The sequence below is a fragment of the Abrus precatorius genome, unplaced genomic scaffold (genome assembly GCF_003935025.1).
Source record: "Abrus precatorius isolate BTA unplaced genomic scaffold, Abrus_2018 Scaffold10, whole genome shotgun sequence".
Taxonomy (NCBI): Eukaryota; Viridiplantae; Streptophyta; class Magnoliopsida; order Fabales; family Fabaceae; genus Abrus; species Abrus precatorius.
In genome coordinates, this window is record NW_020874292.1 from 3,248,591 (window position 1) to 3,275,070 (window position 26,480).

General features: G+C 34.8%; 2 protein-coding genes across 2 annotated transcripts; one reads left to right on the forward strand and one right to left on the reverse strand.

Annotated features, from left to right (window-relative positions):
• Positions 1-3,042: 3,042 nt before the first annotated feature.
• Positions 3,043-8,069, forward strand: LOC113852449 (probable inactive leucine-rich repeat receptor-like protein kinase At3g03770). Its single transcript, XM_027482725.1, has 8 exons — positions 3,043-3,084; positions 3,614-5,046; positions 5,127-5,260; positions 5,426-5,666; positions 6,361-6,572; positions 6,684-6,709; positions 6,936-7,047; positions 7,673-8,069. The coding sequence occupies exons 2-8, from the start codon at positions 3,696-3,698 to the stop codon at positions 7,889-7,891; spliced, it is 2,295 nt and encodes a 764-aa protein (XP_027338526.1). The 5' UTR covers positions 3,043-3,084; positions 3,614-3,695; the 3' UTR covers positions 7,892-8,069.
• Positions 8,070-14,774: 6,705 nt separating this feature from the next.
• On the reverse strand, positions 14,775-17,599 carry LOC113867964. The gene is made up of 5 exons (XM_027503495.1): positions 17,385-17,599; positions 17,135-17,283; positions 16,707-16,786; positions 15,801-16,595; positions 14,775-15,656 (listed from the first exon to the last, which is right to left on the reverse strand). The coding sequence occupies exons 1-5, from the start codon at positions 17,597-17,599 to the stop codon at positions 14,775-14,777; spliced, it is 2,121 nt and encodes a 706-aa protein (XP_027359296.1).
• Between the last annotated feature and the right edge of the window lie 8,881 nt (positions 17,600-26,480).

Here is a 26,480-nt window from a genome sequence, read left to right on the forward strand (position 1 = left end):
TCTTGAGATGTGTTTTTTTTTTTCACTTATTTTTATTGGCCCCTATGTATGGACTTTTGAAACTTAGACTCAGAGTGGATTTCTAAGTTGTTTGTTTTTTGGCGTTTAGCCTCTCTTAATATAAAAAAAGAATTTAAATAAAAAAATTTTAAATATAAAATATAAATTATTTTTAACTTATAAAAGAAGTTTAATTTATTTTATTACTTAATTTTTACTCTTATAATACCTATTAAGAAGTTTATTCAAACTAGCCCATGCATGGATAAAAAAACCATAATTATTTAATGTATTTTATATTTTACATTTATTTATTTATAATTGTTATTTTTATTAAAAATTGTTTTATTTAATCAACTAAGAAATAAAAAAAAAACTTTATTTAAAAATCAATTATATAGAAAGAAAAAAAAAAGAGATACCATATTCTTACAACAAGAAAAATTTACCAAAGCATATAAATAATAAAAATTGAAAAAATATATAAAAAAGAGAAGCTGTAAAATAAAATAATATATAATAACAAATACTATATAAATCACTGCATAATTTTATTATAATAATATTTTTTTAAAAAATATACAATTACAAACCCTTTATCTCAATAAAATAATATGAAGGTAAACATGTCGAAGAACTTATAAATGTAGATATAATATAAAAATTTATTATTAATAAAATTAAAATAAATATAAATTTATAACCCATTTATCAAAAAATTAAATGTTTGAAAAACATATAAAATTATGTTAAATTAAATTTTAATATGAAATTCATAATTTATAGTGTTAAAATAATTGTATATTTAAATTAATTTAATATTAATTCAAATATGCCATAAATCGCTGTGAAAGGGTGAAATTCCCAAATAAATATCATTTATAAAGAAATATATAAATATTCTCACTCTTCTGTGTTCACTATTGTTTTTATTTAAATATTTTATATTATTAATATATTCATAAAATATTATTTAAATAAAATAGTCTATTTTTACATTATGTCGTATTATATTGTACAACTCATTTATATATAAAATTATTTTGATTTCTCACAATATAAATATAAATAATTAAATTATGAAATATATTTTGAATTTAATTTAAATATATTAATAGTACAAATATTTTTGTATCATTATTTAATTATAGATTAAAATGTAAGAAAGTATAACTTATTTTTTATAATTAATATAAAATCATATTTATAATAAATTCAGCAATTTTTCCTATGCCTTTATCTCAGATATACAAAGAATTTTTTTATAAGACCTTTTAAATTGTAGTTAATAAAACATTCTCTTATTGAGAGACAGTGGGATTATTATTATTATTATTATTGAAATAAAAAAATAAACACATCTCCATTATCTCCCTCAATAAGAATTGTGTATAAGCTAACGGGGATTGGCAAAGAAGCGTAACAGGCATTTTGTGCTATGATTGGTTAGTGACAGCCTGTCAACACATGGTAAGTGGCCAACCCAAGTTCCAAGGACATGTATCCTTGTCATTATCATTATATTGCCCTGTAAGTTTAGCCCTACTTTCTCCTCAAGTTCTTCTAAATATAGAAAGGCAAGTCAAAATCATAAATTTCTTCAATTTAAATCACATTTTTTGGTATTTAACCTTAACATGAGTTAACTTTTAGTAACCTATACACACATCAACAACAAAAAATCTTAAATTTATTTATGAAAACATGAAACAAAAATATAAAGTGTTTGATTCCTCTAAGGAATAAAGGCCAAGTGAAGAGGTTCCTTCCTTTAGAAAAGGAAAGAAAGAAAGGCAAGTGAAAGTGAAGCACACAATGAAAGAGGATAACACAAGTCGGTAACATGTAAGTTTTCATTTGCTAAATACACAAAGAAGTCTTAAGGTGAAGGATAAATGGTTTTAGTTGCCAAGTAATGCAAAAATCAGAAGGTGAAGACGAAGGATCCTGACATTGTTCTACAATGATTGTGTGGTCCCCGCAAGGCACCTCTAGTTTCTTAGACTCATACATACCATAAGTATACACATAAATATGGCCCATCACCCATCTTATTGTTTTTTTGTTTTCTATGCTTTACAACTTATATTCCATTGTTATTCGTTAGTACTTCTTACCCAAAGATGTGTGTCAACTATAGCTGAATTAGCATCAAAGGAATAGCATATTAGTACATGATATACACAAAAGAAAATGCTAATTTTAGTCTCTAAGTTTAACATTTTAAGTATTTAAATGTGATATATTTTTATTGAAAAATAAATATTTATTTCGTAAAAAAGGAAAATATAGGAAATATTTTTTATTAAAAAATACTTTTTATATATTTAAAATTAATTTTAAAAACTAATGTTAAGAAAATGTATAAAGATAAAATTCAAGTACAATTTTTTAGTTATTAATGTTATTTTTCAGTTAAAATTAAAATTTTATATCGATAATCAATAATAATATTAAATACAAATATTTTATTTAAATAAATTTCTAATTTGAAGTAACAAATAGTCCTAATAATATTTATAGAATAACATATAAACTTTATAGTTAGATAAATTATAATAATTTTTTAATATATTCAATAACATACAATAAAACTTTTTGTATAATAAATTTTTATTAAAATTTACATTGTATCACTAAATTAATAAATTAATAATATTAAAAAAATTTGTTAACATGAGTCCTTAAAATCGAGTATAAACAATGAATAATAATAAAATTTTATTAAAAAAGTATATTGTATTTTTATAACTTTAATACAGTAAAAAAAAATATTTTCATAAAAAAAAATTATTTCTAAATACTTGTCCTTAATTTTAATAGTTAAGGTTAATAAAAATCTGTTAAAAATTACAACTTTAATAATTCTTAAACAAAAATCGGAACTGTAAAGTTGGTACTGTACTTATTTTCTGGTCTTCACAACTGTTGAATTGCCTCCTACTTTTGTTTCAGAAGAAGCTAGCTTATTGACACATTTCCTCTGTCTAGAGGGCAAAGGGCACCCCCATTATTGCTATTTGCTGGAGAAAGAACACAGCAAGAAAGAGCACCATGTGGAAGCAGTAAATGCAATAACTTCAGGTACCCCACTTTCGTATCTAGGATTCCGGGCTAAGACAACAACTTGATCTTTCTTTCCTTTGTTTATTGATTTGCATTTCAGACATCCACTACCACTATATAAGAGAGAGCTTTGCACATATCTTATTAATGATGCACTTTTTCTTCATTCATTGCCAATGTTTATCTTGCTTTAACCGTTTTTCTTAACACTAAACGGTTCTTAAGTCTCTACTACATTCTATCCATTAATGTTTACACAACTACCTCCGCTCAACAATTCAAATGGTCAAAGATATTAGATATCTCTAAGTTCATCCACATACAATTGTTTTTATATTATTCAATTTTTTTGGTGGTTGGTTTTTCTTCTGGGTTTGTTTAAATTATTTCATTTTAAGTAAATTAACAATTTTTTCCTATAAAAAATTAATATAATACCATTAGTTTATTTAAATTTAATTATTTATTTCATGAAATAATTTAGACAAATCCTTTTATTTTAAGCTTCTAATTATTTTAATGTGCACTTCTTTTCCATTAATTTAAGACAGGTTTGTCATTGGGTGCTTTATATGAGCTAAATTGCTCTTCCTTGAGGCACTGGAAGTAGAAAGTGTAGAACTTTTCTCATGGGGTTCCATGACATGGGTTTGGTGTTGTGTTTTGCTTGGTGTGTGTTTTATGTGGGAAGTTGCAGTGCTCAGTTGCAGTCCTCTCAGACCCAAGTGCTTCTCCAGTTGAAAAAGCACTTGGAGTACCCAAGACAATTGGAAATGTGGAAAGATCGTTGGACAGAAATTTGCTCTATTTCTTCTTCTACACAAGTGAACATCACATGCAACGACAATTTTGTTACTGAGCTCTCCATATTGGGGGATAAGCCAACAAAGGGTAGAGATTTTGATGGCTTTGCTATTCCAAATCAAACACTTTCTCAGAGCTTCTCCATGGACTCTTTTGTGGCAACTCTAGCAAGGTTAACTAGCCTGAGAGTACTTCGTCTTGTTTCTTTGGGTATGTGGGGACCACTTCCTGATAGAATTCACCGACTTTATGCACTAGAACAATTGGACATGAGTTCAAACTACCTATATGGATCAATCCCTCCAAAGATTTCCACAATGGTGAACCTCCAAACGCTTATATTGGGTGATAACTTCTTCAATGGTACTATCCCAAGCTTGTTTAATTCATCAAGTAATCTTATATTTCTTAGTTTGAAAAATAACTGGTTGAAGGGTCCTTTTCCACCTTCAATCCTTAGTGTCAACACCCTAGTTGGCATTGACATGTCCAGCAACCAAATATCAGGGAGCTTGCAAGATTTTACTGCTTTGAGTAACTTGGAACAGCTAGATTTAAGTGCAAACAGATTAGAATCTGCACTACCTGCTATGCCAAAAGGGTTGATAAGGCTTTTCCTTAGCAGAAACTCCTTTTCAGGTGAAATTCCTAAGCACTATGGTCAACTAAATAAGCTTCAACAGCTTGATGTTTCCTTCAATGCACTCACAGGCAGTGCTCCTGCTGAACTTTTTTCTTTCCCTAACATCAGTTACTTGAATTTGGGATCCAATATGTTTAGTGGGCCACTACAAAATCACCTAAGATGTAGCAGCCAACTTAGATTTGTGGATATATCACACAACAGGTTAGTGGGGTACTTGCCATCTTCACTTGGCACTGGAATAGAAAGTAGAGTTGTTAGGAGTGATGGAAACTGTTTATTAGGAAGTGTGCATAATCAGCATGCAGCATCCTACTGCGCAGTGTCTCATGTGAAGAAAAAATCATACAGAGTTGGAATTTTCGTTGGTGTCATTGTGGGCATTGTTGTGCTCACTGTGGTTTTGGCTTTGATCATTGTCATTACTTGTAAAAGGTTTTGCCCTCGAGGGATGTCAGAGCAGCACCTATTGCATAAAACAGTTCAAGATAGCTACACTGCTGGGTTCTCCTCTGAGCTTGTTACAAGTGCAAGTAGGTTCTCTTCATCCATAAAATGATGAATTGAGGGACAAGAAAATTGACTGCATTTTTAATTTGGTTGCTAATTTCAGGGTATGTTTCTGAAGCTGCAAAGTTAGGAAGAGAAGACCTCCCTGTGTGTCGTTCATATTCCTTGGAAGAGCTAAAGGAAGCCACAAATAACTTTGACAACTCTACTTTTATGGGCGAAAATATATATGGGAAGGTCCAAATTCCAAAACATGTCCTTTTTTCAAAACAAAAAAAGACATTATTAAGTTGTTGGGGACCTAGTTGAATGTGGCAATTGGGTTTAATATTTGAACAACTAAAATCTGTAATTTCTTCTTGTTAGACGAGATGGTCATGAAAATTTTCCATGATATTGCAGCTTTACAGAGGAAAACTGGAGAGTGGGATACAAGTGGTAGTAAGGTGCTTGCCTTTGTCAAAAAAGTATTCAATCAGGAATTTCAAACTGAGGTTGGATTTGCTTGCAAAGCTTCGTCACCCGCATTTGGTATCCCTCCTGGGACACTGCATTGATGGAGCAGTAGGAGAGCATAATGAGACTAACGTCTTTCTCATTTATGAATGTGTCTCAAATGGAAGTTTCCAGACTTTTCTCACTGGTAAGAGTATGATGTTTCTTTCACTTTATTAATGCTTACTATAATCATCTGAAAGCTGAATAACCTTACTCATAGAAGCTATTCAGCTACATGATGCCACGATTGAAATTCTTTTGTTGGATCCACCTGTTCTCGTCTTAAAATATTTAATTGTGATATTCTTTCATTATTTCAATGCTAGAGCTAACCCCCATATATTTTAGCATTTTCACTTGCCGTGTCCCCCAACTTTACTTCTTTTTATAAGTGTTAATTAACAATGTGCAAGCCACTAACCAATGCTTAGGACAATTTTTTAAAAGTGTAGTGGTTTTCACATGAATACCATTATTCTGACAAGTAGATGCAAAAGTTTACAAAAAAAGGAAGACAATATCCTCCCTGTATTGTAGCAGTGGATGTCTACGGGGAAAGGGATTCAATATTGAGCCATTTTTAGCTCGTTTTCATTCTATGCCATGTGGTAGTTGTGCAGAATGGATGATAAAAACTTGGAAATTTCAAATTGCTTTGGAATCATTCAAAGAATGAAACAAGCTTGAGTAGGTAGCTGTTTTTGTACTCGCATCCAAAGAATTGAAATGTAATGATATAATATTAAAACTAAATCTCTCTGGTATCGACCAATTTAGTTTGTGATGCGGTTTACATTGTGCGCTAAGTTTAAAAGTGTCAACATTTTATGTTCGTTAAGGTGATAGTCCTGGCAAGGTTTTCAATTGGTCAGAGCGATTGTCAGTTCTAATTAGCATTGCTAAGGCTGTCCACTTCCTACACACTGGCATGATTCCTGGTTTCTTCAAAAATCGACTTAAGACCAACAATATATTGCTGAATGAGAATTGGATGGCAAAGTTAAGTGATTATGGATTGTCCATTATCTCAGAAGAAACTGATGCATGTGGGGTATGATATCTTTCCCCTATTTTTCTTGACATTTTTTTTCTTCTATTGGTGGTCTTGCAGTACCTTGTCCATCATCATCAGTGATTATTTCTTGTCTTTTCTGGTTTTTAGGTAAAAGGAGAAAGTGCTAACTCATGGTAAGGATTCCCATAGATCATATGGCTTTGTTTCTCTTTCAATTTTTTGCTCAAGGAATTTTTCTGAATCCAATATCATCGCTCTTAACATTCTTGGTACACAACAAAGCGGATAATTCCTGCTTCACGTAGCAGAATTTCGTTAGCAGATCATAATATTTCCTTTTGGTGGATTCTTCGTTAAGGTTTATTTGTGTCATGATTTTCTCAAGGTATGTAATTTCAGGCAAATGAAAAGGCTTGAGGATGATGTTTATAGCTTCGGATTCATACTACTTGAGGCACTAGTTGGACCTTCAGTGTCAGCTAAAAGCGAGGCCATCATGCTGAATGCAATGGTATGCATAAAAAATGTTCAGATTACATGATATCATCCATTTACAACTACAATGTGATGCGTGTCATTTTTTTTCTTGTTAATGTACTGCAATACCATACACTTCTTACCTGACACAGTGCCCTAACGAAATGTTGTACAAAGCATTAGACTTTACAATAATATCATTCTTTGTAAGAATATCAGCATAAGGCTTTATTTAGGAGTTAATTTTAGGAAAGAAAGGGGAAGATTTATTTATGATAACCTTTGTTTGATAGTTTTTTATCGTAAGGGTGAGTTTTATAAACTCTCCATAAACTCATGTTTTATTTTTTATTTTATTTTTTGTCAAATTGGAGGTTTTATGTATTAACCTTTCTTCTCCTTTCATTCCCTTCTCCTCCCTTAACCCCTCAAACCCTTCTCTTCTCTCTTCTTCTCAACTCACAGACAAAGCCTAAGACATTGATTAGTGATGATGTTAGATGTTCATACTTCTATTAGTTCAATGTTCACCTATCCCCCAATCCTACACAAGTTTCAATATTCAATAAAAGAAAAAGAATATAGACCATACCTCATTATTTATATATTTATTTATATTTTTTACAATGGTAACTAATTTTGTAAACTCCATTTTATAGGCATCTTGCAATAATCAGGATGGGTGGAAACAGGTTGTGGACCCAGTTGTGCAAGCTACATGCTCTAAAGAATCATTGTTTATTGTGATTTCCATAACAAACAAATGTATTTCTCCGGAGTCCTGGAGCCGACCATCCATTGAGGATGTCCTTTGGAACTTGCAGTATGCTTCTCAAGTTCAAGTTCAGGCAACAGCTGATGGGGATCAGAAAATATGATACTCCACAATTCAGTGACTTCTTGAGTTTTGCTTCAAGCTACTCCAAAAGAAAACAACCATTTCCACATTTCATCTTTTGGAAATTTTACAAGGGAAGGAGAGTATTAACTGCATATACCTATGGCCCTACGTGACCAGTTTTCACCATGTGTGTATAGTATTATTATAAGGTTAATTATAGTCCTCTCTTTATGCACCCTCCCCACTTCGTTGCTTTGATTGACATTGTTGAGTCTTGAGACAACGGAAAAGCAAAGTACTATTTTTGGGGAGACCTCGAATTCCAGAAACAAGTTAAGTTAGAATAATCCTAGGCTACACCACAAATATCTAAAACAAAAATAAAAATTATGGACTTGAGTATTAAAATTTAATAGCCCAATAAATTTAAGCCTTCTTAACATGATTGCATACCTGGCATTGTTTTATTATTATTATTATTATTATTATTATAATAAGTAAATGAGTATAAGTTAATGCTGAAAGACTAATGCATATATTGTTCACAAATCCAATAGTTTTTTTTTTACTTTTTAATATGTTATCTTAATTTCGTACATTATTCATTACATTCAAATATAAAATTATAATTTTAGAAAATGACTTTGATGTCATTGCTAATGTACGCATACGTGTTTACAGTGAAAAATGACAATTGTAAACAAATTATCCAAAGATCAATCTAAGGACTGGATTTAGGTCATTTTTGGGTTCTTTTAAGTGTGTTGTTAACGTAACGGTGAAATGGACGCGTAAATTTAGCAATTTAGTAAGAGTAGTGAATATTAAACGTGCAGAATTGACTCAAATGTAGAGGTTCATTACAGAAAAGTATGAAATAAGAAATGAATTGCAGAAACAAGAACAAAAGCAAACAAACGAAGAAACTTGAATTGAAATGCAGAATGTAAAGGTACAGGAATGTAAATATGCTGGAATGTAAACGTACGACTCCTCACAACGGCGAACAACGGCCACTGTGGATCTCCTTATAGCTGGTGTCTGGCGCAGTGCAAGGTTTCAGCGTCTCAGAGAGTTTAGGTGCGGTGTCTGGGTACAAAAAGTCGTCCTTTGTGAAATAATGCTTTGGAGTATTTATAGACATGAAGATCACCACCGTTTTCCTCCTTTTGCGGGCACTTCTTAGTAACTGCCTTCAACTGTTGATGCTCACTATCCACGATTGCTTGTGATCGTGCTGTTTGTTGGGGCTGTAACCGCTATCGCCCATGATCTCCTTTGCGTAGTGGTGAATGTTGATAACTACTGGTAACCGCTTTTGGATTTTTCAAGACTCCTATCTTTCGAGTATTTCTGAGAGAAACCTAGGAGACTCTTTTAATGTTATGGCCTTAGAATAGTTTTTTCTTGACTTCTCTTTTCGAGCCATTCTGGAGTTTTGAGAGTCTGTCTTGGTCTTATGCACTTAGAACATTTTCTTTGCTCATTTCTGTTTTTAGAGCAATTTTGGAGGGGCTCTGGAGCTCGACCAGATTTGTGGACTTAGAATATTTTCTGACCACTTCTTATTTTTCGAGCAGTTCGAGAGGAAATCTGGAGCTCGGCTAGGTTTGTGGACTTTAGAATATTTTCTGACCACTTCTTGTTTTTTGAGTAGTTTTGGGTGTCAGAGACTTGAAAACTTCTCAAAAACTCCTCGAAAAGCCATCAGTTTTTGTGGACTTAGAATATTTTCCTGTTAGTCCTATTTTTTCGAGCCGTTTTGGGTGTTAGGGACTTGAAAACTCTTCAAAAACTCCTCGAAAAGCCATCAGTTTTCTGGACTTAGACTATTTTCTTGCCAGTTCTATTTTTTCGAGTATTTTTGGGTGTCCGTGACTTGAAAACTCCTCGAAAAAAGCCTGTAGTTTTGTGATCTTAGAATATTTTCTTGTCTTTCAAGCAGTTTAAAGAAAAATCAACAATGTGACAAAAATCTCATAAAATAGCTCAAAATGTGTACCTTTTAATTAAAACTAAATATCTTAGATAATCTTCCAATATTCTCTTATGTTTAGGCTTATCTTTGGCTCCTTCTTGACCCCCGAAACTTGTTGAAATGTAGTTTCTTTCGAGATGATTTTTAACTTAGAAAATTTTTCATTATCCCAAACAGATGCCCCCAAAATATTAATATCTCAGGTTTATGAGATTTAATATTTTTTATTTTGATATTTTATTAGAAAATTTTCATTTTCTAATTTTTCTGCCATTTCTTATGGCGTCTCTGCCACTTACCTGCTTTATGTCAGGCACGTTGTCCAAAGTTGGCGCATTAAATGCAGGTACTGCCTGGCAGTTACCGAAAATGTCCCATTATTGAGACGTGCTCCGTTCTGTTGGGAATTTAAGGCCATTTTAGATCGAAAAGACACCCCACTATCTCTTCATCTTCCCACTAAGTGCCAAAATGCTCTGGACTTGGGCTCTTGTATAGGCCTTGCACGAGGTTGGGGACCAGTATAAAAAGCGAAGTTACGTTCTCCTTTTTTTCACGCTTTCGTTTTTACTCTCCTACTTAGAGCTCTGTTCTCTCTTTTCTGCTTCTTTTTGTATCGAAATTTCTTCTGGTTCGTTCCCATCTTCTTATTTCTCGTCGAAATGGCATCCAACTCTAAGGTTCCTTCTGCCTTCTCCAATGTTGAGCTCGTTCCTTTGGGTCATTCGAGCTACCTTCCTGAGCCACCTCTCGAGGAGGAGAAACTGGCTATTTGGAAATTCCAGGTACTCATTTCCTTTTCATTAGGCTCGAAACCTCATGCATTTTTAGGTCCTTATGTTCCCCAACAATCTATCGAGTCTTCCTTTTCTGCTGATGGGGTCTTGGCATCCTCTTCCAAATATACTTTGGATTCTCTCGAGAATGCTCAAAAAATTTTTCGAACCATGCCTCCTGTAACCAAAGATTTGTACTTGCCTTGGTTGGATAGAGTTGAGAGCGAAAAACAAGATAGTTGGAGGGCCATCAGAATTTATGATGTCATTCAATTATCGAGGTACAATTTGTCCTACAATTTTCCTATGATCATGAGTTCTCTTTACTTCTGGGATCGAGCAACTAGCTCTTTTCATGTACCTTGTGGTATGATTACTCTAACTCTCTTTGATGTCGCAACCATTACTAGGCTTAAACCAACTGGTCCTTCATTTCGACCAGATTCTTATCCCAAGAATCCTGAGGTCATTCCAAATTTTCAAAAACTCTCTTATCAACTCTTCATTACTTTGAATATGAATCGAGATGGCCCTGTTACAGATGAAGAACACATTGCTTTCTTAATGCTTTGGCTCTCTGCTTACATTTTCTGCTCGAGATCACTCCAAGTGTCCAAAACTCTTATTACTCTAGCTCAACTCTTACATAAGGGATCTTCGATAAGTCTTAGAAAACTTATTTTAGGGAGTTTATACGAAAACTTGAATGAAGCGGTTGTTTCTTTTAGGTCGAATGACTTCCCTTCAGTCATTAGTGGTCCTTTTTGGCTGCTTCAGCTTTGGCTGAATGCGATCTTTGAAGACAAGTTACAGAGCTCTGAGCCACTCGACATTTCTGGAGAAATAGAGGGATTTCGTTTGACCTTTTTGACCACAAATGTTGCTAAAAAGCATTACTGTAATGCTTTTCGTTAATATTTCAATTTTTTCTTGGGCCTTCATTCTTTTACTCCTCAACTTGCCCCATTTTCTGCTCGAAAAGTTGGGCCAATTTGGTTTAAACGTCTATTTCCCTCGAAAACACCTGGTGCCCAATCTGAGAGTTTAACAATATGGAGACAATTTCTCTCGTGTCAGCTTCTTTTTTGTAACTTTACCCCTAGGCCATATCAGGTTGTTGCTTATCAACCGAATCTAGTATCTCAACAATTTGGCCTAGGTCAGTTAGTGCCTACTTTTATGTTGGAAGGGTCTAATTGGCAAGTTCTTGAAAATGCTCGAAAGAGTATCGATGATCTCAATGAAGCTATCAGCTTCTTCCGGCGACATAGGCTAGAGATCTCCTCTATTGAGTTTGAACCGATCTTTCATTGCACTAATTCTTTCAAGAGTTGGTGGTCTACTCATTACCATCAATATGATATTTCTATCGAGGTATGCAGCCAGAAGATGACCTCTGCTTTTTCTCTATTTCAGAAAGGGGATCCAAAGGTCAAGACGAGAGGTACGCACATTCAAGAAATTCAATCTTTTGAGCGATTTTTTAAAGTTATTTACTTACCACAGAGAATATCTCAAACCATTTTTGAAGCTGCCATTTCTTTAAGAGAGAAAACCAAAGAAAGAGTAAATAAATATAAGGCTTTTCATCCTTTTGACCAGTTCATAGAAGATATTCTTTTCAAAAAAATTCAACCAACTTTTCCCCCTTTACCAAACTGTAATTTTGCTCTGGCCTTACCCATAATTTCACCTAAATGGGTCGATTTACCTTCGACTCTTTTGAATGAATTATCCCCTCCTCGAAGTAAAATAACAACTTCGAGATTTTCTTTTAAAACTTACCCTTACCCTCTTCACCTTGATATTTGGGATGTGAGAATCCTTACAAAGTTTAAAGATGGTAAGGTTTACCCTGCTTTTTCTTGAAATGCCTTTCTATATTTTTGATTTAATTTTGACTTCTCAAACACTTTTTTTGCAGCTCTTCCCACAGAACCTTTTGTTGGTCGATATGACCAAGAGGATTGGGAAGAGGATGAGCCTCCTAAGAAAAAACAAAAATCTACTGGAAAAGGTTCTTCTTCAACAACCCTTAAAAAGGGTTCTTTGTCTACATCTCAAGCTGCCTCTGGGGTATCTAAGGTAATTATTTTGACTTGGGTTTTATTAATTCTCGACATGGGTTTAGATTATAAGCTTGCTTCTTTTCTTTTCCTAGGCTAAGGCCATTCCCAAGACCAAGACTCCTACCAAGCCCCAGATTTCTATCGAGATGACTGCTTCGACTCCTGTGCAGCAGACACCTGATCAACCTTCAGCTCCATCAATGGAGGTAAATTTTATCTTTTTTCGAGTACTATTCTGTCTTTTCGAGCAGTTTTTTTATCCTTTTCTTTGTGGCAGGTTTCGACTGATGACACTCCAAGTGTTAATTCACCCCCTAGGGTCCGAAAAGACCCTAAAAAACGTTTGACTCCAACCCTGAGGAGTCTAAAAAAATCTCGAGAAAAGAACCTGCAGCTACTGCCTAACAAGGGAACGAGGCAGCTTCTTCCTCGAGTTCTGGATCTTCGAGTTCTTCTACGGATACTTCTTCGAGCTCTTATAACTCGAGTTCTGAAGACCAAGCTCAAACAGAGCCGGCTCTTGATGTAAGGCATCCTTTTACTCGAAATTTGGTCTTCATACTTGTGAATTTTCTAACTTCTTTTTCTCTAGGTGCCCTCTATATCTCGACAAACACCGCCTCTGGGTTCTCCCGAGGTTGATGTTGTTACATATCAATCAGAAGAGGAGGGGCCATTGCATGAAGTTGAGGAGAATGTAGCTGAAGAGGGAAACCAAGTCCCTAAAAACCCCCAAATTTTTGTTGAAGGTCCTCCCAACATTGAAGTTGTACCACCAGCGTCATCCATTAACTCAAAAATGAACTTGGATGATTTTAACGCTATGGTGGAGGAAGATCCAGAGGGGGCCATCGACAAAATTTTGGCTGGTACCTTCACCTTTTCCTCTTCGTCTCATACTCCCTCAGGGTCACACTCAGAAGTCTCCAAGCCTACTGAATCAACTGAAAAAATGCTCGAAGAGCTTAGGTCCTTGGTCTTTGATGAACCAATGATGAAGAACCTTCCAACTGACAAGGACTTGGTTGCCAAGATCAAAGGCTTACTTTCTTCGTTGAAGGCTCAGCTCTCGACATTTCCTGAAGGGCTCCAACGTTTTGAGTCTCTTTTCATCGACTCTTTAGCAATTATAGACCAAACTGCTATGGTTGGTTCTAAACAAGATCAAGCTCGAGCAATGCAGGACTCTGATTCTAATAAATTGAAAGAGGCTCGAACTGGGTTGGTCAAGCTAAAGGAATCGGCTACCAATGCCGATATGAAGCAAAAAGAGGTTGATGCTAGAATCGTTGATTTAGAGAAACAACTCGAAAGAGCTCGAAAGGAGTCAGAGATGCTGAAAAAAGCTAGTGCGGCTTGTGAGAAGAAAAGAAATTTTTTTATAGAAAATGTGAAGACCCTGACTATCGAGAGAGCTCAAGCTATGGAGGATATTTCGAGTCTGGATGCACAATGTACGGCTCTTGAAACCAGATATCAAAATTTGAGAGCCGTTTACACTGAAATGCGCTCGAAGCCTCCTTTTTGATTTTTTTCATGTATTTTTCTTTGAATTCTAGTAGTTATTTTAATGTAAATACTCGAATTCTGCTTTAAATGACATTTATTCATTTGGCCTTTTCATTACTCGAATTATCTTTTATTTGCCTTGACTTAAGTTATTTTTACTTCATGTATTTCTGGTTTGTATGGTTTTAAGTACTTACCGTTAATCGACATGATTCAACTATTAGTTCCAAGTTCTCGAATTGAATACGCGTTATTTGAAAACACATTTTTAATCTCGAAGGGGCCTTCCCAATTGGGTGACCATTTTCCAAGTTTTCTTGATTTTTTGTCGAACGGTAAAATTACTTTCCATACTAATTCACCAGCATTAAAAAACTTGCCTCGTACTTTTCTGTTGTATGACCTTGTAATTCTTTCTTTTTTTCGAATCATTTTCTCTAAGGCACTTAGGCGAATTTCATCCAAGACATTCAATTCATCAAACATTAAGGCCCAATAATCTTCACTTGGTAACTCGAATTGCCGCTGTAATCTAACTGATTGTAGATTTACCTCAACAGGTAAAACGGCTTTATGGCCATAAACAAGTCAAAATGGGGTTGTCCCCGTGGCCTCATTTGGAGAATTCCTATATGCCCATAATAATTGGCTTAAAGTGTCATGCCAATTTCTTGCCTTTGATCCAATGTGTTTTTTAATTAACTTGATCAAAATTTTATTTACTGCCTCCACTTGTCCATTGGCCTGGGCATAATATGGGGTCGAAGTTATCATTTTTATATTCAAGGACTCTGTATATTGAGTTATTTTTCGACCTATAAAAACAGTTCCTTGGTCTGTTGTCAAAGTTTCTGGTATACCAAATCGATGAATTATGTATTCGTCGATAAAATTAACATCACTCTGAGTAATTTCTTTCAATGGAACTGCCTCAGCCCACTTCGTAAAATAGTCGACAGCTACAAAGATGTATTTATGGCCTTTTGTCGAAGGAGAATGAATTTGGCCAATTAAATCCAGAGCCCAGCCTCGAAAAGGCCATGGCTTAATTATTGAATGTAATTCTGAGGCTGGAACATGTTGAACATTACCATGCTTTTGACATTCTTCACAAGATTTTGCATAGTCAAAGCAATCTTTAACCATCGAGGGCCAGTACAATCCTTCTCGAAGTAACATCCATTTCATTCTTTCTCCAGCTTGATGAGCTCCGCATATCCCTTCATGGATTTCTGCCAAGGCAATATAAGCCTCATGTTCGCTGAGACATCGAAGTAAGGTGCCATCAACACCCATTTTATACAATTCATTAACCACAATTATATAGTTAACTGCTTGAAATTTTGTTTTTCGATCAGTTGGAATGTTGGGGTCCTTGAGATAATTGACTAGAGGTTTCCTCCAATCTTGGTCAGTTAAGTCATTTATATTTAGGATTTCAAGGTTTGTTGACCCTAACTTCTCCCTTATCTCTGTTAATTTTGCCAGGTTTTCACTCGAAATTCTATATCTCGAGGCAATTTGGGCTAATTCATTGGCCTCTTAGTTTTTGTTTCGAGGAATATGTTCTAGAATGACTTCGTCAAATTTTTGTAATAACTTATTCACTTTTACCCAATATTCGACGAGGTTTCTACTTAAACATTTATATTCTTTGGTTAGTTGCTTTATTACTAACTCAGAATCTCCTCGAATGATTACATTTCTTGCCCCGAAATTTAGCAGTATTTCAAGTCCAGCTAATAATGCTTCGTACTCAGCTTCATTGTTTGAACAAGCTGATTTTATCTCGAAGAGTAATTTCGTTGGGATTTCATCTGGTGAAATTATCAGTATTCTGATTCCAATTCCATTTTTATGACTAGATCCATGGAAGTACAATTTCCATGACTTTAGACTTATAAAATCTACTTCTTTGATTGGGATTGAATGATCAATAACGAAATCAGTAACGACTTGGCCTTTTACAGATTTTAGTGGTTTATAAATTAGAGAATACTCTGTTAGAGCCAACGCCCATTTTCCAACTCTACCATGAAGGATAGGTTTCGACAAGAAATACTTTATTATATCGTGATGTGAATAAACATATACATCGAAAGGCCTAATATAATATTTCAATTTCTCACAAGAAAAATACAGACACAAACATAATTTCTCGATTGGACTATATCGAGATTCTGCACCTATCAACATTCGACTAAGATAATAAACAGCTCTTTCGACACCATTTTCGTCTTCTTGAGCTAGCATGCTCCCAATAGTTTCTTCTGATGTCGAAATATATAACTTCAAGGGAAAACCTTTCTTTGGCGGAACCATTACTGGTGGTCTTGTCAAATATTGCTTTATCTCCTCAAAAACAGCTTGATGCTCTGCCTCCCATCGAAAATCTTCTTCTTTCTTTAACTTCAATAGGGGTGAGAAGATTTTAACCTTGCCAGAAAGGTTGGAAATAAATCTTCGTAGAAAATTTATTTTCCCTAGCAACGATTGTAGTTATTTTTTAGTCGAAGGGGCTTGTGTCTCAGATATTGCTTTGGCCTTATTCTTGTCGATTTCAATTCCTTTTTGGTGAACAATAAAGCCAAGGAACTGTCCTGCAATAATACCAAAAGCACACTTTAGAGGATTCATCTTCAAGCCATATTTTCGCATTCTTTCAAATGCTTGTCGAAGATGACCAACATGGTCACTTTTATACTTAGATTTCACAACAATATCATCAATATAAAATTGCAAAAATTCGCCTATTATGTCATGAAAAATAGTGTTCATTGCCCTTTAGTATGTAGCTCCAGCATTTTTTAATCCGAATGGCATTACTACCCATTCATAAGTTCCTAAAGCCCCAGGGCATCGAAAAGTTGTTTTCGATATATCCTCTTCAGCAATAAAAATTTGGTTATACCCTGAATATCCATCTAACAAACTTAAAATTTCATTACCTGCTACCGAATCTACTAACATATCAGCTATTGGCATAGGGTATTCGTCTTTCGGTGTAGCAGTATTTAGATTTCGAAAATCAATGCAAACTCTAAGAGATCCATTTTTCTTAATCACAGGTACTATGTTCGAGATCCAGTCAACATACCTGGTTGTACGAATAAACTTGGCTATAAGGAGCCTTTCAATCTCTTCCTTGATTTTTGGCAAAATTTCTGGCGCAAATTCCTAGGTGGCTGCTTTACTGGCCTCTTTTCTGGTCGAATTGGGAGTCGATGTTCAACTAATTCCCTCGAAAGGCCTGGCATCTGGTCATAATCCCAGGCGAAGCAATCCTTAAATTCCCTTAGTAGCTTGATTAATTGGTCTTTTACTTCTTCATCGACTAATTTACTGATGAAAGTTAACCTCGGCTCCTTCTCATCTCCAAGGTTCACTTCTTCTAAGGGATCTTGTGCCTCCATTTTTGGCCCCTTTCGAGCTGAATCTTCTCGAAGCCAATCGGTGCATCATCATAGATGCAATCAAGCCGGACATCATTGCCTTCGGTCTCTAAGACCGATTCTTCTTGAATCACACATGTTTCGAGTTCTGTGTGCCTTTGTTCGGCTAGATAAGCCGAATTTGTCTTAATGGCCGAATATGGTGAATCAGCCTCCCATCCTTTGGCCACTTTTAGGGCCGCCTCTCTTCTTTTGGCTAGATGAGCCGAACTTTCGATCATGTTGATATCTGCATGGCCTTGGATTGGGTGTACGGCTTTATGGGCCGAGATTTCTTCAATTTTTTGTGATTTTATGGCCGAACTAAATTCATCAGCCTTCAAAGTATCCCTAGCTTCGAGAGCCGTTTTTATTTTATTTTCGGCTATGTAAGCCAAAATTCAAGCCAAAATTCAAGCCAAAATTCGAGCCAAAATTCGAGCCAAAAGGCTCTTTTCAAGGTTCTTCATTTCCATTCTTTTCGGCCTCCACTATTTCTTGGAAGCCGTAAAAACCCATCGAGGGTCTAAGCGGATCTGGTGTCAAACTTCGCGAGCATTTGGTAGGAGAGGATTTTGGCCAAAATTAGGGCCGCCTATATCTTCTATACGCAGTGGCGCAATGTTAGCAAACGACTTGTCGAATGTTTTGCTATCGAGACTGCTTACATGAACTTCAGCCTTAAAATAGCTCTGATCTCCATCGACATATTCCAGCACTCTGTTGTTATTCCAAAGACATAGTTTCTGATGCAGTGAAGAAGGTACTGCTCCAACTCCATGAATCCATTCTCTCCCGAGCAGTAAGTTGTAGCTTGCTTTAGATGTCACTACCACAAAAATTGTTGCTCGAGAAACAGATCCAACCTTCAAGTTGACGATTAGGGCCCCTTTAGAACTTGAAGATTTCCCTTCATAGTCCGTGAGTACCAAGTTGTGGGGGAGCAAATCCTCTTCGGATTTCCCAATCTTTTTCAATAAAAAACAGGGCATAATATTGATAGCTGCCCCAGAATCCACAAGGACTTTGTTCACTCGAAATTTTTTGTCAATTCGAGCCGCAATGTATAGCGGCTTCATATGGCTCTTCATTTCACGTGTCGGCTTCTCGAAAATAGCCGACGATTTAGCAAGTGAACCATCCTCTGCCAAATAACAATAACCCCATGGGTTATTATCGGGTTCATCATCAGCATAGAAGTCTTCTTCATCTCCTTTGCTGATTCCTTCGGCATATTCAGCAGGCAGCATGGATACGACCCAAAGTATATCCTCAAGATCATCTTCAAAGCCTGATTCGAATACATCGGTGATCAATTCATCATCCGCATTGTACTCGATTTCTGGGCTCTTCTTCAAGTCCTTTTTCATTACTGGTGCTCTCTCTTGAGTCGTTTTGACTTCGACACTAACCGGGGTACGCCGCATATTTCTGGCGGCATTTCCCTGGGTTTGTTGGACTTGATTTTGAGCTCGAATTTGGGCTTGGATTCAAGCTTGAGCTTGTGCCTAGACTTGAGCTTGAGCTTGAGCCAAGGCTTGTGCTTCATGCTCAGCCTTCCTGATTCTTTGAGCCCTTCGCCACTGAGTTTTAGTCATAGGAGCCTTAAAATAAGGCTTTTTCGACTGAAAATGGCTCCCGGATGGATTATGGAAACCAGTTTGAGTGAAAAACTTAGGTTGTGAGAAAACTTGTTGTGGCATGACCGTCGAATGTGACAGTCCACCCTTTTCGACCATCTGCAATTTTGGTCGAGTTAATGATGTGTGCAGCACGTTTCGAACCCATGTATTGCTCGGAACGTTTTGAGCAGGTACGAAGGTCCTGCTTTGAACAGTTGGGGGATCACGTATGGTGATAGAAGCATTCTGGGTCTGGATCCCTTTGTTCTTGGTGATCACCTGATAGTGTTTCTTCATCTCTGATTGCTCGAAAGCTTTAGCCATCGCTTTATCGAAGACGGCGCTACACCTTGGGCACAGCATGACCTCACTGTCCGCTTCCTTCTTTCGAGTTAGAAAGTCCAGCAGCGAGTCACCAACCCTTGGGAAGATTTCAGCTTCTTCCTTCTCGAAGGCTTCGAGGGTGTCCTTCAAAGAGCCTTTTCCTTCTAACTCTTCTACAGCTCGATCGAATGACCCCTATTTTTCAGCAACATCGACCATCAGTATGTCGATAGGTTCCACGAAATTAGCTTCTATTTGCATAGGATCAGAGTCGATTTTCATCGACATTTTGGTTTTTTGCTCGAATTTCAATCGTCTTTGCTTAATGGTGTCTTGAATAAGATCCCTGAAACGAACACAGCTATTAGTCCAATGACCATAAACATGATGAAACTTACAATATTTTTGACCCTTTCTTTGTTCTAGAGTAGGGATTTTATGATCATCAGATAATATAATTTGCCCATCCTTCAATAAAATGTCGAAAATATGATCAGCTTTAGAGACATCAAAGGCATAACTCTTATTAGGCCGAGTTTTGTCCTTAATTTCGAGTGGTTTTAAAGATTGGCAAACATAAGGGGGTCCTGGTTTTAATTCAGCTACATTTACCTCATTTACCCCTAAATCGACATCTTCTTCATCGAGATCTTTCTCGCTTCCTATTTCTCCTTCAACGAGACCTATGTAAGCCACTTTGTCTTTTCGAGGAAATTTCTCTATTTTCTTAGGGACAAATTTTTTAGCCTTAAGTTGCTCGATTTGCCTCATTTTCGTCGCTAACTGCGACATATCTCTTAGCTGCTGATTAATCAGTTTCTTTCTAATCGAGTACTTTAATCCGCCTACAGCCATTTGGACTAGTTCATATTTTGGAATTTGAGTAAAACATCTCGACCTCATTTGTTGAAATCTACTTAGATAATCATCAATGGATTCATTATGTATTCTTTTTATATTAACCAAATTCATTAAGCTAACTTTCGCTTCACCACGAAAGAATTGTTCATGAAACCTTCTTTCTAATTGATTCCAATTATGAATTGAATTCGGGGGTAAGGTTGTGAACCAGGTAAAGGCCCCCTTAGTCAAAGAACTAGGAAAGTACTTCAACTTTAAATCTTCATTTCGAGCTAAATCTCCACATTTTATGGCGTATCTAGCTATATGTTCTACTGTGGATTCACCGGAATCTCCGGCAAATTTAGTGAATTTCGGGACTTTCCAACCCCGAGGCAGTTCAGCCTGCAAAATTGCCTCAGAGAATGCTGAGACAAAGTAGGGTCTATTAGCATACCCTACGTCGAACCCATGTTGATTCAAAACTTGTTCGACTACATTGGCAATATTTTGAGGATTCGGGTTGTTCGGATATTGAATCTGATGCCCCCTACATTATTTTGCCTAACTTGCTCAAGTATTTCATCAGCATTATGATTTCGAGCAATAATAAAGGGTTGATTTCTCTGGAGATCACCCTCATTTTGTCTCAGAAGGTTTTGGTCGAGATTTCGACCAATTTGCTCAAATGGAGCATTTGGATTTCAAGCAAAAACTAGGGGTTGGTCTACCTGAAAATTTCCCTCATTTGTTCTCGGAAGATTTGGACCAAAATTTGGTCTATTTTGCTCGAAAATTTGACCATTTCGACCAAGATTTGTGGCATCTCGATTAGATGTTTGGGCAACATTTTGCCCTCGCCTTATAGGAACTTGAGGTGCCCCAAAAACGTCAGCAATTCGACGCATTTGTTCAGCCAAAATTTGATAGTTGGTATTAGTCGTTTCCACTATGGGATTCAACACAGTGGTCATTTGATGAGTCAGCATATTAACCATCTCGTTATTGCTTTCATCCATTTGTTGCCTCATGGAATGTAAGGCAACATTCAAAAATGAGCTAGCAGGAGGTGAATCCCCACTCAAAGCTCCAAACGCAAATTGCGTTTCAAGTACTCCACCAATCGTACCTATTCCCGGTGGAATGATATGGAGTACACCCATTCCCGGTGGAATGGTGCGACTCTGGGGTGACACGGTTGTCACCACAGGGTTGGAGTAGGTTGATACTCCAAAGATAGGCGGCATACACACAGGAGGTAAGCCAAATGGATGATCACCCAGCCTTGGCCTTGGGCCAGGATTTATGCTGGGATTGGTTGGTGGCATAATAACCATAAATTGGCTAACTACGGGAGATGACGGCGTAGGTAACGCCGTCGTTGGTGTGGGTTGTGTGGCAGTAGTAGTACTGCCGCTTACATTTTCTGGGTTGGTATCACTACCATCACTTCTAGAATTGTCATTTCCAAAACTAGAATCACTATTTCTTCCTCTATTAGCCATAATACAACGTCCGTTACGTAATATCATGCAACAAAGCAATCAATCATTCAAAACACACAATATTTTCCCACTGGGCGTGCCAATTTGTTTACGGTGAAAAATGATAATTGTAAATAAATTATCCAAAGATCAATCTGGGGACTGGATTTAGGTCCTCTTTGGGTTCTTTTAAGTGTGTTGTTAACGTAACGGTGAAATGGACGCGTAAATTCAGCAATTTAGTAAAAGTAGTGAATATTAAACGTGCAGAATTGACTCAAACGTAGAGGTTCATTACAGAAAAGTATGAAATAAGAAATGAATTGCAGAAACAAGAACAAAAGCAAACAAACGAAGAAACTTGAATTGAAATGCAGAATGTAAAGGTACAAGAATGTAAATATGCTGGAATGTAAACGTACGACTCCTCACAACTGCGAACAACGGCCACCGTGGGTCTCCTTATAGCTGGTGTCTGGCGCGGTGCAGGGTTTCAGCGTCTCAGAGAGTTTAGGTGCGGTGTCTGGGTGCAAAAAGTCGTCCTTTGTGAAATAATGCTTTGGAGTATTTATAGACATGAAGATCACCACCGTTTTCCTCCTTTTGCGGGCACTTCTTAGTAACTGCCTTCAACTGTTGATGCTTACTATCCACGATTGCTTGTGATCGTGCTGTTTGTTGAGGCTGTAACTGCTATCGCCCATGATCTCCTTTGCGTAGTGGTGAATGTTGATAACTACTGGTAACCGCTTTTGGATTTTTCAAGACTCCTATCTTTCGAGTATTTCTGAGAGAAACCTAGGAGACTCTTTTAATGTTATGGCCTTAGAATAGTTTTTTCTTGACTTCTCTTTTCGAGCCATTCTGGAGTTTTGAGAGTCTGTCTTGGTCTTGTGGACTTAGAACATTTTCTTTGCTCATTTCTGTTTTTCGAGCAATTCTGGAGGGACTCTGGAGTTCGACCAGATTTGTGGACTTAGAATATTTTCTGACCACTTCCTGTTTTTTTACCAGTTTTGGGTGTCAGGGACTTGAAAACTTCTCAAAAACTCCTCAAAAAGCCATCAGTTTTTGTGGACTTAGAATATTTTTCTATTAGTCCTATTTTTTCGAGCCGTTTTGGGTGTTAGGGACTTGAAAACTCCTCAAAAACTCCTCGAAAAGCCATCAGTTTTCTGGACTTAGACTATTTTCTTGCCAGTTCTATTTTTTCGAGTAGTTTTGGGTGTCCGTGACTTGAAAACTCCTCAAAACTCCTCGAAAAAAGCCTTTAGTTTTGTGATCTTAGAATATTTTCTTGTCTTTCAAGCAGTTTAAAGAAAAATCAACAATGTGACAAAAATCTCATAAAATAGCTCGAAATGTGTACCTTTTAATTAAAACTAAAGATCTTAGATAATCTTCCAATATTCTCTTATGTTTAGGCTTATCTTTGGCTCCTTCTTAACCCCCAAAACTTGTTGAAATGTAGTTTCTTTCGAGATGATTTTTAACTTAGAAAATTTTTCATTATCCCAAACAATACGACAACTTTTGATGCATCTATTGCATGCTAACGCCAAGTTGCTTCATGCTTAACCTTTTTTAAAAAAAAATTGGACAATTTATAAAATAAATTTAAGTGCGAAAATTAAAGAACTAATTTTGTAATTTTTTATCTTTAATAAATATTAAAATAGATCTTTTTTTTCTTCAAAAAAGTATATACCGTGAAACGCATTGCCACATAAGTTTTTGCACCTCTTTTTTTTTTTATTATTATTATTATTATTATTTGCACCTCTTCATATTTTTTGTATTTTTTCCAAAAATACCCTTACACTATTCTGAAAACAATTTTCTGCTTTCTTCTTTCACCTTCTTCAATAGCATTTTTGTATGATTGAGACTGTTTTTCACCAAATTATTTATCGAAATACCTTATTTATCGATTTAATTCTGTGTTTTAGGTATCATTGACTTTAAAAAACTAAATTTCAAAAGTTATTTTTTAGAATTTAAGCTCCAAATTTCATTTCAGAGATATTTCTAGAAATTAAATTCTTGAACTATAATTTTAAAACTTCTAAAATTTAATTTCCGGTGCAGGACACTTCTTAACTTGTTTGCTGTAATTCCAGAAACATAATTTTCGAAAATATGTTATTATTGGACTTTTCCAGCGAAGGAACCATTTTTCTATTAACAAATTATTTTTCAACTAATCAATTTATAAGTTGAGTTCTGACATGTGACAGATGGACCTTGTGTGTTGTGACCAGTGGTATGGAAATGAATTTTATATTGTACTTGATTTTTCGGTTAATTATTTATTAATATTTTTTTATTTACACCAACTTTGATTTTGATTGTTTAGTTTTAAATTCGTAAATTTTTTATACAATTCTTTTGTATTATTTAATGTTACTCTTTTGTAATTATGCAAACATAATTCCGGAAACATAATTGATAAGATTTCGAAACTTTCATTTCAGAAACAATTTATTATATTATTCCAGAATTTAGATTTTGAAAAAAATAGAAAATTATGTTGTGATGTTAATATGAGAGAAATGATTTAATTGTACGAATAAAATTATGATGGTATATTAATTTGTAAGGATTTATTATTATTAATAAGAATATTTTTAGAAATGAATATTAAAAAAAGGGTGAAAAGGAAAAAGAAAGGGTAAAACGTAACTCTCATTGTTTTAAACACTTAAATTGTCTGGAAACTTTGGAAACTTTTTAACCCCGACTAGTATTAGTAACTATTGATGTAACTTAGCCCAAGTCGAGTTGAATAACTCAAATTCACAGCCCTTTGCATGTTTAGTAATACATTTAGTCATCTAGTTTATATTATGTGCAAATTTAATTTCTTAAGTTTGTTTTAAAGTTAATTCAATTTTTTATTTCTAAATTTAATCAAATTGAGTTCTTTTATCGATTTTCTTCCACTTATAACTATAATATGTTTTTTATTTAAACATTATGAGATTTTCTTGACGGATTTACATGATGTAAAATTATGATTTAAAGAAAAAAATTATGAGATTTTTATATTTTAGATGAATTTTAATTAGTGAATTTTGAACAAAAGATAATTTAATTAACTCAATTTGTAAAAAAATTAATAAAAACTAAGAATTTGAAGATTTTAAATAAAAGAAAATGAATGAAAAACTAGGACTACTTAATTTTAAAATAAAAAGATTAGTTTTGCTTAAAAACGAGGCAATAATAAGGTTGAATTAAAAGAAGTGAAAATACAAAATTCTATTCCTATGAATTAGGAATCCGCGGAGAGCACATTTACTTTTATTTTTAATTTGATATATTTATATATTTTTAAATAAATCGTATTTTCAACGAAATCAATTTTTTATAAAAGTTTCTTTTTTTGGAATATTGTATTACACTCTTGATTAAATGTTGCTTCATATTTCTGCAACTTTCTCGTCTTAGTAAGCAATTTTTCATAAACTTTGCATACGTTCATATTTGCTCCGATGCGTTCGCAAAAAGAACATTAATTTGTAATTTCTTAACAATTTCTAAAATTGATAGAAAAATTAATGAAAAACAAAAGTAAAACAAGAGTATTTTTTTCATTATTTATTTATATATTTTTTAATACTTTCAAAATTAAGAAAATAACAACAAATATATGTATAATAGAAGAACAAATATTCAAGCAAATATATATTAAAAGGACATTCAATTCAATAAACAGAGTAGAATGAAATAGAAATAAATAAATTATCATTAAGGAAAATTTACAACGATTCAGACTCGGATTTAACTCTCGAATGTCTTCAGTGGAATCACCATATATCGCGCCTAAGGTTGCAACGATGAGAATATGTAATAGAGGAAAACAAAGGTAAAAGGAGTCATCACTACATGTGGGAAATGTATTAACATTCCACAATTTCTATAAAAATATTTACCATAGATTATGCAAAACTCAAAGTTTATTTCATTCCTAAATTTTGATATTTTATTTACTAAAAAAATAGAAGAAAAAGTAATTTTAAAATAATTGAGCCTGATGAGTTTTCATCTTCACTCTTACATATCATATGGTGCAATAAGGAAAACAAGCAATGTAGTTCTGAAAAAAAAAAGTTTTGAAATATTTCAGGAAATGGAAAACCTTTTTGAAAGGTTGTAAAGATTGAATGCTAAAAACTTCTTTTGAAAGGTTGATTAAGATAAACCTTTCAGGTGTCAAAAAGATTTAGGAAAATGTAATTCTTATATTTTTGTTTTTATAGAAATGGGATAAGTGTTAGAAATTTTCTTTTTGTACTATATGAGATTTCAAATAAAATTCAAGAACCATTATATCAGATTATCGAATAGAGATAAGAGGTTTTAGAAATACCTGGATCCATTGACGTTGACCGGAGGTTGTAGCGAAATAGCCTTTTCGTACAATAATCTTCCTGAGCTAAAATCACCAAATTACTTAATATGACCTAATATTTCTCTTGTAATGAAGAAATAAAGAGATGTTTCTTATTTTGGCGTATATTGGGGAGTATGACCAACTTTATGATTTTAAACCTATTAGGGTCTCATCAACTCCTAATGGGTCAAATCCAG